The 12,445-nt window shown below is 25.7% G+C and overlaps 1 protein-coding gene across 1 annotated transcript in view; it reads right to left on the reverse strand.

Annotated features, from left to right (window-relative positions):
- Positions 1 to 10,338: 10,338 nt before the first annotated feature.
- The window catches only part of LOC126898230 (zinc finger protein 493-like), a 4,516-nt gene continuing 2,409 nt past the window's right edge, over positions 10,339 to 12,445 (reverse strand). The window contains exon 3 of the mRNA XM_050672170.1: positions 10,339 to 10,858. Coding sequence (XP_050528127.1) covers positions 10,339 to 10,858 — 520 coding nt within the window. The remainder of the gene's footprint in view (positions 10,859 to 12,445) is intronic.

Genomic DNA, 12,445 nt, shown 5'->3' on the forward strand with positions numbered 1-12,445 from the left:
AACTTCATTTTTAAATTTTTAAATTCATAAATTCTTTTATTTGTGTCTTCTACTTGTTGCTTTGTTGTCATCTGTTGTTTCATAAAATTATATAGATGTTTTAGTGTTAACTCTTCTTATTCTATGTTTTTAGAGTTGTTTTCTTCATTATTGTGACTTTCTTCACATTTCTCAATGTCATCATCTTCAATAACAGAGTCTGTACCATGAATTTCTTCAGGTGGTTTATTCTAACAACCTTTCCTTAATGCTCTTTTCCCATTACTCATACCATAATTTATAATATACTCTGACAATTTGGCATAATTTTTATTTATCGTTACTTGAGGTAGTGATTTAGATGAATTTTTTAAATTTTGTCTGTATATTAGACATTACCAAATGGTCTTTAACTTTCTGAAGACCTTTATACATTTTCCATGGAAATGTACAACTGGACATTTTACATTTGAACATTTTATTACACCTCCTTCCATATTATCCTCATCACAAAAACAAAGTCTTTTATTTGGTTTATTATTGCAATCCATAATGATAAATTTTTTTTATATTAAAATAACATTAGCTTTTATAAATAACTACTTACAAAAAAATTTAAACTAATGCCAAAAATAAAATAAAATTTAAATCAATAAACATGCACATAGAAAAAAATATTAGATTAAATTGAAATTTATATATATATATATATATCAAAGCTACTATAAATTAAATTTGTGTAAAAAAATATTCATTGATTTAGAAAAAAAAATGTATATAATATTTCACCAAAAATAACAAAAATTTATTAGTCTTAATAAAAAAAAACTCAAAACATTTCAAATACTCACATATTAGCATTAATTATTAATTAATAATTAAATAAATTTACTAATCCTTTAGATCATCTTTGATATGAAAAAATAAGTATTACACTAAATTAATGACTAAGTATCAGTCTTATGTATTTGATATGGAATTTTTTTTAGCTTCAATGCGAAGTTGAGAAGGTTTAGTTTTACTATGATGTGTTTTTTTTTTTGTGTCTGTTACCACTTTTTCTCAGCTCTCACCGAATCGATTTTTTTCAACGATACGTCAAAAGATCACAATCGTATCTAGTTGAAGACATTACCCTAAAAAATTGAAAAAGACAATTTTCGGACAATAATAGCATTCGGTAGCCATGTTCACCGTGAAGATAAAATAAAGTCAGAACTTTTTTTTTCTCTATGATAAACTATATTACATTATCTTTAATTTAAGATATATATAAAAGTGTCCGGAACATTTTCATGAGTTAAGTTTGAAAATTGTCATTTTGAATCGCCCCTGTGGGCAAATAAAGGGTCACATTTATAAAAAAATATACCAAATGATAGGTAAAGACATCATGCTTCTATAAAAAAAAATTATATTGATTATATATTTTTTTAAAAAGTTATAGTAGTTTTAAGTAAAAAAAATTGAAAAAATGTCAAAGATTAGCGATTTTTAAATTTGTAATTTTTTTGGAGATTTCCCCCATTTACGGGAAACGAGATAAATTTTTTCAATTACAGCATTATACTCCATACGAATGTCTTCAGGAGATTTATTCTGACGTGTTTGCTAATATTTTTTGAAGTAAAAAGGCCTATTTTATTGTTAAAAGCTTTATTAGCTTGGCATATTCGCATTACTATTTCTTTTTTACTTCTGCCATCATTACTTACTATGCTTCCCAAGTATGCGAACTCTTCTACTTGCTTTATTTCTTGGTTATTTTGCAGATGAATTCTTGTCGTAATATTATGGCTCCTGCTGGATACGAGAACTTTGGTCTTTTTCGTATTTATTTTCATACTCAGTTCATTGAGCAGAGTTTCTTCCATACACCTCAGCATCCTTTGCAATTCTTCTTCATTTTCAGCTGTGACTGCTACATCGTCTGCGAATCGTAGCATATCGATTTTCCTGCCATTTATCTTTATATCCAAATGTATTTTCTCTTTTATTATGCCAATTGCCTCCTGGATGTATGCATTGAATATGCTAGCTGAGAAAGTACAACCCTGCCTTACTTCTTTTCTTATATGTGCTTCTTCCTCAGTTTCGCCAAATCGTATAACAGCTGTTTTTTCTGGTATAGTTTAAAGAGTAGTCTCCTTTCAGTGTATTTTATACCCGCTTTTTTAAGCATCTGGAACATTATTGCTCAGTTGACATTGTCGAACACTTATATCTTGATCACATTAGTTTTCGGTTGCTTTTTTCGGGATAGGAATAATCATACACTTAGTAAAGTCTAGAGGAAGTTCTCCTGAGTTAAATATCTCCTCCATGAGTTTCAAAAGCTGACTGTGCATGATTTCGCCAGATTCTTTCCAAATTTCTGCTTGGATTCGTCAATCCCTGCAGTCTTCTTCTTTTTCAGATCTTTAAGTGCTTTATCGAATTTTTCTCTCAGTACACTATAATTTGAGCTATTATCCATTACTTCTTCATGCTCTATTTCTTGTCCCGTGAGTTCTAGCCTCTCATATAGCTGTTCTAGATATTTCTTCCATATGTTCCCTCTATGTTTGTCCTCGTAAATAATTACTCCGTTGTTAATCTCTATTGACCCCTTTTTGGTTTATAATCGTTAAAGAAATTTTAAACTGATTTATTTATTTTTATTTATTTAAGCTGCATTTTTGCTACCACTCCTCATTTGTACCTCTATTTCTTTGCATTTTTCCTCTAAAATTGTTTCCTTTGCGTCTTTTGACTTTCGTATTACAAGATTTCTTAGTTCTCTGTATTTCCGCTGCTTTCTTCTTTCTTCTATCATACTTGCTTTCTCTGTTATTATCCATTCTAGGTACTGTCGTTTTATTTTCTTTTAGAGTCTTTGATGCTGCTTCTGTCACCGTGCTCTTTATAATACCCCACCTATAGTTTATATCGGTTCTCTCATTTATATTTATATTGTTTGTAAGTTATTTAAACTCATCATTTGCCTTTTCTTCTTATAATTTATTTATATGCCATCGATCATTTTTTCTCCTTGATACTATTTTCTTAAGATACAAGAATAATATTAGATCTCAGAACTTACACGCAATTGCTAATGATGACGGAACAAAATTAATTGACTTTGCTGTAGGAAAAAGGCTAATAATAAAAAGTACCATATTTCCGAGAAAAAATATACAGAAGTACACGTGGTTCTCTCTGAACGGAAAACATAGAACCAAATTGACCATGAGTTAGTCTCAAATAGATTTAAAAGTAGCATGGTAAATATAAGAACCTTACGTGGTGCGGATATAGGCTCTGACCATCTATTACTTGGTATATGGATAAAAATGAAACTCAAGCGATTAATTAAAATTGACAAAATTACATAACCTGAGATCTAATATTATTCTTGTATCCGGCCTCTTGACTGAATTTTGCATTTAAATTTCCCAGAACTATTCTAAAACTTCTCTCCGATGAATCCTCTTCATCCTCCTCTTCATTTGGTTCATGTACATTAATAAATACAATATCAGCATTCTCTGTTTTTATGTTAATGTTGAAAGTCTTGAGTTGATATCTTTGAAGATTTTTACTGCATGTATAATTCACTTATGTACAGCAAAGCCCGTTCCTAAACTGTGGCCATGCTCACAGTTACCATTAAATATGGATCTTTGTGATATCTTAGTTGTCATGACATCTATCCATCTCACTTCATTCAAAGTTACACACTTCATTCTATATTTCTCCACTTTCCTCATTAATTCCAAATCCGCACCATGTTTCTGCATGGTCCTTACGTTCTATGTACCCCAAAGCAAGTCTATTTTCTGATTTCCAGTTCTTTTTCCATTATCTCTATTCCAAAGTTTGGTGTGTGAATCCTGAACATATGATTTTTTGACAATGCAGAGTTGTTAGCCCTGCTCTTAACCCCCAATCTAGAGGAGCAGTCTACTCCAACCAATGGAGTGTAGGTCTACTGCAATGTATTCAGAGTGCATTGGGCGGTGGGAGCGTCACCACTTTTCCTACGCCTACTCTAAATTTTAAATAAAGAAACTAATATATATAATAAATAAATTAAAAATTTTCATTTCATTTAACATTCACATCTTTATTAGCAACGACGATATTGTAGGTTATATTTCTTGTATTATACCTAGTAATGTTACTACAATTATTGTGGCATATTTACAGTAGTTTGATAGCGTTACATAAGTGTTTTTTATTTTAATATAAATAAACACGAACCATTTTTTAATTAATAACAGAATTGCTACTCTATTTACTTTAACCATATACCATTTAACATATCACTTTTCTAACTAATTAAAATTTAATCCTATATGTTATGATTTTATTATTATTTTAGTGTAACATTATTTGATGATTTTTATGGTTTTTAAAACATTCAATATTTATCATACAGAGCTCTGAAAGATATTATTAATTCTTTTTAGAAATCCTAATAATTTATTATGTCCTCATAGATTTGTTTTTGATAGATATAGGATTAGTTATAACTCTATCTCTTGTCACTTTACGAATACTGTCACTTTAATCATTTTATTTTACTATTTACTTTTAGCTTCGACGCAGAGTTCTTGGTTTTATCATGCAAGTTTATTTTTATGTTTGTCCATGAAAATTCTTAGATTTTAAAGGTCTGATTTTGATAATTAATGCATTAAAAGAATTTGATTTTAATGTAGTTGAAATTATAAGTCAAAAATTAGAAAAAATTCCCTCACTTTTACAAGTTCTAAAATGTATCTTAAAAGTACTATAAAATATGACATTTTATTTTAAAAATATTTTTCTGCATTCAAAAACTTTTATTACATGTTTTTAAATACACTGACGCTAATTAAATTTTAACAAAATAAACTAAAAATAATTAAATTGCCTGTAGTATGTTATTTAAGAGAAATGGAAATGCTAAGTACAGGGAAAGTTTGAAAGAGACCATTTACGCCTATTTACAATTTTTAGACAAATATTCTTTATTATTAATTCAGTAAATAATTTAACAAGTAATATTTGATAGACATTTTAATCATAGATTATACAACTATATATACATGAATTAATGTGAAATTTAACAAATTTGAATCGAAGCATTTTTATGATAGTGTTGTAAATTACTGTCGGATATCATTTATACTTTTATTAATGTAATCATCATAAATGAAGAATAATTTAATGATAATTTTTTAATTGCTATAATTTTTAATTATTTTTGAATTTATAACTCTTGTAAATAAGAAAATTATTAACATAATCTTATGTAATTAATTAAAATTAATTATTTTAAAGGATTAATCTTACCTTGACAAATGTTAATGATTTACCAAATGAGCTTGATATTTGTTTCTTTTAGTACATCTTTAATAATTTAGGTTTAATTTTTAAAATCAAACAGTTGTGAAAAAGTCACCACAAGTGACTAGCGCGGGAAAGTTCTATTGTCGGAACTCTGTTCAGTACTTAACCGCATGCATATGCGCACCAAAACTTGATGATAGCAATAATAGTTTTACCTATAGTAACAGTAGAAAAGAACTACCGACTGCGGTTTAATTGATGTTTCGTGACGGCAATTTTTCGGTTAAAAGTTATGTCGACATTTTGTCCCAAGTCATTACAAAGTTTTAACTCTAAACGACAATCCACTATTATTACCTATTACTTCTATGTCTCGCTTCTCCTAGTCAACCAATTTTCTCTTTGCAAACTTATTGGCTGTTTGATTCGTGACATTATAAACAGTTTAGTCATATTTGTTATTATCAAAAATATTAATGAACTCGTATTTATTTTTGTTCCATTAACAATAGATAGAACGTAGAATTAAACTTTCAGTAGAAATTAAACCTTATTATGTTTTACTTATAGGGTCTATATCACATTCTTAATCTTAACGGTAAAATAATATAATAATTTTTTTTTTTTATATCGTTTAATTTTTTCTAATTTCTAAGGTTTTTATTTTATTGGTATTAGTAAAAAAATGTAGTCTTGAAATAAATATTTAAAAAATGTTCCTATGTTATTCATGTGCTTTCGATACTGTTTAGAATTACTTATCTTCTGGTTCTTCGTTTTTTTTACTCAAATCCATAGTTTTAATTTCTACTGTTGGAGGCTGTTTGACTAAATACATGTCTTCTAATAATTTGTCTAATAGAGATTGCATTATATCATTTCGTCTTTTAATTTCATCTTCCAACCGATATAATGATTCTTTTATTAAAAGGTCATAATTATTAATACTATCCTAAAAATAAATAAAATATAAATACATTTACTACATATTTTCTATAATGTATCTCAAATAAAAAATATGTATTTAATTTTTTTATAAAAGGATAATTGGATCAAAAATTACAAGCCTTGTCTATTAAATTTGTGACCACCTGATTACGAATATTTAAGTCTACAGAAATTTATATTTTTCACCTCTATTTTAATTGCACCACTATCAAAGGGGTGTAATTCTGGTTTAATGATGTAATTTATTTCCTCTTCGCTTATCATCTTTGCAATATTAACTTTTTTTTTTTTTTCCTCTTCAATTTCTTTTACGAATTTTTGTTCCCCACTATTTGTATTTTGATTAAGATTCTTAGAATTCGATTTTATAGAATTGGTGGACGATTTAGGTTCATATATTTTAACATATTTATTTGGTTGATTTTCAACGTGTCCTTCGATATTTTTAATAAAAGTTGGGTCTTTTGAAGGAAGTTTAGGTGTTTTTACATTGTTATCAGAACTTGTACCATAAGATGTATCTATAAGATCAATAGAATAATTTAGATACTCAGACTTTGACTGATTTTTTGGGAATTCAACTTTTTTTAAAACATTTTTTTTCATTTTTGTTGTTGTAAAATCTGTTGTTGAAGTAACAAGCTTCAGATTTTTATTGTAATAATTTATTTTTTCAAAAAGTTTTGGTGTCATATTTTTTACTTTAGTTGTTGAGCTTGATTTAATGACGTTTTTTTGAACATTTTTTAGTGTGGTAGGATTCATATACTTAGATTGTGTCTTTAATGGAACGGGTTTGGTCATTTTGATGTTATCAGTTTTAATAGTTGTTGTTGAATTGATATTTTGTGATGAAGTTTTAATAGTACTTGTTGAAGGAGCAATTGGTGTTTGAAAATCATCTAAGGGAGTTGTATTCTTAATTTTTGATTTTTCACTTGTTGATTTTGAATTTTCAAGCAACGGTTTATATAACACGGTCATATTTGTAAAATTTTGAAATTTATGTGTGGCTCTGGGTTTAAATATTGAAGGATTAATTTTAACTTTTGTAAGTTTTTTGGGATTGATCAAACTAGGCTTTCTTGGTTGAAAAATAGTCATTACTATTGATTTTTTTGAAGAAAAATAACATTTTTGTATTTTTTCAATTAGTGATCGTTGGTGACTGACCAACGATTGGTACTGACTGAGTAACAATCCGATATTTTGGATACTATTAAAAAGTAGAATATTAGTGTTTAGTAGCAGTAGTATTCTTAGTATTAGTATTGTAAAAGTTCCGGAAATTTTAACTCAAGTGCTTTTAACTTATTTCTTTATTAGTTAATAAACTCTAAATTTAATTTAAAATAACTGCGAATAACTTTCAAATATATATCATTAGACATTTATTAACTTAATAACAGCCATAACCCGTATCTCATAAACAGTATACTTTAAAATGGATATAACTTGCTGGTTTAAAAGTTTACAAGTTAGTCAAATATGTATGTTGTTATTAAAAAAAACAGTTGACTCTTATAAACTATAAGTAAAGTTATAAAAAGAAAAAAAATTTCCGATATTCCTCTCAAGTCGTAATTAATTAAATAAGTTGGAATAAACGAATAACCTTGCAATATAAAAATACATTAAAACATTATTTAGTTATTTTTTATTTCATAAAAAATTAACACAAAATATAATAAAATATGATTTCCTTATTTAGAATATATTTTCTATTAACTCTAATAAGTATAGTACTATCATGGTGAATTAAATATAGGGAATTATAATTCTCTCTAAATATAAAGGAGTTCATAGGTATGAATGTGTTGATTGCACGTAAACATTTCAAGCAAAGTTAATAGGTAGCTCTAATTTTGTCAGTGATTACTATTTCAAGTAACTTTTTTGCATATAATTCCATAATGTATCATTAGTAAAATATTTTTTGCATGTTTTATTAATTTTATCAAAATATTTTAATGCATATTTTCAATGAATTTTTAACATTAAATACTTATAATTAAGCTTTTTAGATGTACATAAGTTCGTAACAGTCATAACCTATCGAAAATACGACGTATTATTTATAATAAACTGTTGTTTTTATAAAAACAATTTTAAATATGTATTTATTATTCATTTTTGATAGAAATTTCTAATTTAAAATTTTCTAAATTGAAAATTTCTAAACCATTATTATAACAATTATTTTAAAACAAATATTTTTTATAACAATCATAATTAATAAAAAAAGTGTATTTTACACTTACCTCTGATGGACTTTTAACATCAGCCAAAATTTGATCTTAAACAAAGAAATGTAATTTTCCTAACATTTATTATTATATATCATTTTAATAAAAAGTAACGAGATAATTAGTTTCCAGCCAGTATATTTAACATGTAAATTGATGCATAATATGAATCTATATAGTAAATTAAAAATAGATAAAAAAAAAAATACCGATTTTTAATTAATTTTTACATATCATAATAAAATTTGTTGTAATTAATGACTGTAAATTTTTGTTATTTTATAATAAAATAACAACATATCTTTCATGTACAAGTATAACTCAGTAGCAAAACTAGAGCAAAAATCTTGAGGTATTAATAATATATACCTCAATTAAATCTCTACGGAGGTCATTCTCCTTATTCTCAATAATATTACTACAAGCCAAACAAAAATTCAACTATTTACTCACTACAAATGGTTTGCAATCATAAAATCATTCAAACAATTTGACGCCTTATATATAAATAATTGTTCGCTTTATTATCAATGCAGTGTTGTGTTCAAATTTTTTTCTGGTAAAAGACTTAATTCATTCGGAGAATTCAGTGCCGCAAAACAGGAAATGTAATTATATTTAATTTGTGTTTATAATTTTTAGTGTTCTCTTCTAATTATTATTATATAGTGTATGTATAATATAATACATATATTATTTTATTTATACGAATAAATCGGTATTTTTTTATTTTTGTAGAGATTAATAAAAAAAATTGTTCTAGAATCTTTTTATTTTAATCTTTGTTTATGCATTTATAAGTGTTAATAATTTAGTATCTTACAAGAATAAAAATTTAAAATTTTGATATCAATTAAATTAAGACACTAAAAAAATAATTATTAATGTGTTATACATGTGTCCAATATACAAATATTTATTAAGCTATAGTTTCAACATATTCACATAAATAAGATTTTAATTTTTAAAACATTAAGGATCTGATTTATTTTACGTGTTTCGAAATATTCCGTCAACTAATACGGTGATTTAAAATGTCAGCATGTTGAATTCTAATTAATATTATTAAATTAATGGATATTATTTATGACTTGATGTAAAGTCAAATTGTAAAAGATCACGCGATTACAGTGTATTCGATGACATTTCAGCAAAACTGATGTTTATTCTCTGTTGCCGTGTTTGATCGTGCTCGTTTCATTAATTTTAAAAATATGTAATTAAAAACCGTGCAAGTTAATATAATAAACAGAAATTACTAAGTAAGTTTCATTTACTTGCTCAAAATATTCACAATGAAATTTTTGAACACAAAAATCTTACCCTAGTATATATCACTAAGAAAATTTTAAACTATTTAATTTTTTAACTGCTATAAGAGTAAATTTATAATATCATCTATTTCTGTAAATATTAGAATTGTATTTGTATTAGTTAACTAATTCAATCAGTTTTAGGGACTAATTAGCCGTTAATACTTAATAAATAATTTTTTGTACAGTATAGAAAATATTTCAATGAAAATTGTAATAAAGCCAAATATTTATTTTATGTTTTATAAATGTTTAGAAAAAAAATTCATAAAATATATATAGATTATTTGTTGTAAAAAAGAACATTATATTATTTTTTTATTTTAATACAAAAATTAAAAAAAAAAAAATAGAATGAATAACATACATTTTAAACAGTATGAAAAAAAAAATGGTAATATACAGAAAATATAATTTCTTAATGAAATTGAAGTATATTTTGTAAATAGTCAGGAAAATAACCATGGCTTAATAAACTTTAACTTTCAAATGAGTCTTAAAATATTTTGCGTTTAAAAAAAAACTTGACACAAAACTCACATGTATTTTGTTTTTTTGTACTTTTTATAACTTTTTTTATTAGTTCTGTGCCATAATTTATGAATGTCTAGTTTGGACTCTTCTGTGAATATTTTATCACACTCAACACATTCGAAAACTGTATTTTTCATATGCGAAAACTCATGACTATTTAAAATGTTTATACTATCAAATATTTTATCACAATATCGACATGCAAGTTTGCCAATATTTTCATATTCTGAGATTCTCGGATTAACTGTTAAAGATCTTGTACGTGGAAGGTATCTAATATCTGATGTAATTGAATTCTGCCTCTCAGTACTCCTGAGTTTTCGAAGATAATAAACGTGACTGGTCCGAAAATTCACTCCTGATAATTCTTGTTCAGGTTCACTGATCATTTCATCCACGTTTTTTTCATTATTAAATGAATCAGAATGTCGTATGCGTTTCCATTTAGGTTCTAATGAACTGTATGAATTAGTACGAGTTCTCTTAGAAGTGTGTGTACTTTTTTTCGATTTTGAAAGACTTCTGAAACATAAGATTAGTAACAGTATAATAAAACAAATTTTTTGATTTAAAAAATTTTAAGTTTTCATTTTGATTGTAAAACTATTAAAGTAATATTTAGATATTTTATTAGAATGACATCAATTCACGATAAAAGTTAACGATATCACTATTGAGTCATCAATCAGTTATTAGCAAACGTATTTGGTATGTAATTTATTTAAATTTTAAATACTTTTTTTAAGGAAGCAATAAATTTTTCAGATTCTTAGAAAAAATATATTAACCTTAAAAATATGCCAGAATTAGTGGCATTAACCTATATTATAATTAATGATATAATATAATAAAAAATATGTTATATAATTATATAGTATGACTATTAACTAATTATTATTAATAATAGGGTCAAGTGGGGTAAATGGAAATTGGGACAAAAGGAAAAAAAATATTATTTAAAATAAATTATTAGAGATTATAGAATTCGGTATCATTGTAACCACAGTACACATAAGGTATAATAGTGTGCAATGAAAAAAATATGGAAAGTTTGAGAATATGTACAAATGGTTATCACTCGAAAAAGTGTTTATGATTATTTTAGATTATATTTTCTGCTCAACAGCTTTTGAGAAGGGCAACTTCATCAAAAATATAAGTAGAACAGTACAGTTTGAACTAAATTGTCATTTCATATTTACTTATTTACTATACGGCCCTAAAACTAGTTTAATATCACTTTTTCTATGGAATTATTTATTTTTTGTAAAATACAAAATAAAAATCAATCGGGGTAAATGGAAATATTAATAACAAATATAATTTGAAATATTACGGTCTTTATAATTTTTTTTTTCAACTTCAGAGTGCATAATTATATCAAAAAAAACCCAGCACAGGGGGGTCGCAGCACAGTGATGCCGTGGTATAGTTGGATCAAGTATAATGATATCTGACAGTGATTAAAATCACTATAAAAAATAAACGCTTCGATGCAAATCTTTAGATAGTGTTTAATTTAAAAAAAAATTGGTGTTTTATTCCAAAAGCTTCTTGATCTGCTGGTTCCTTATTAATATCTCGATTAAGATAAAGTATGTCGAATGAAAAGGGTTTATTAAAAAATATTATTTCTCATAAAAAAATTGTGTGGATCCATAAACTTTTCAATAAGTTATAGCATTATAAAGTTAAATATAATATAAATAATAAAATCGAACATTTTCACACAAAAATAGCATTCGGTAGCTGTTTTCACCATGAAGACAAGTCCAGAGGTCAAATTTTTTTTTTTTCAAATTAAAGTACATTACATTAGCTTTAATTTAAGATATATATAAAAGTGTCAGACCTTCCGGAACATTTTCAAAAGTTAAGTTGAAAAAGTTAATTTTTTGTGAAAAAGTTGTCATTTTAAATCCCCCCCTGTGGGCAGAAAAAAGGTCAAATTTACAAAAAAAATATAGCAAATGATAGATAAAGATATCAAGCATCTATAAAAAAAAAATTTATATTCATATGTTCATTTTTGAAAAAGTTACGGCAGTTTTTAGTAAAAAAAATTGAAAAAATTTCGAAAATTAGCGATTTTTAAATTTGTAATTTTTT

This window comes from Daktulosphaira vitifoliae, unplaced genomic scaffold (genome assembly GCF_025091365.1).
Source record: "Daktulosphaira vitifoliae isolate Bord-2020 unplaced genomic scaffold, ASM2509136v1 Scaffold_2, whole genome shotgun sequence".
NCBI lineage: Eukaryota > Metazoa > Arthropoda > Insecta > Hemiptera > Phylloxeridae > Daktulosphaira > Daktulosphaira vitifoliae.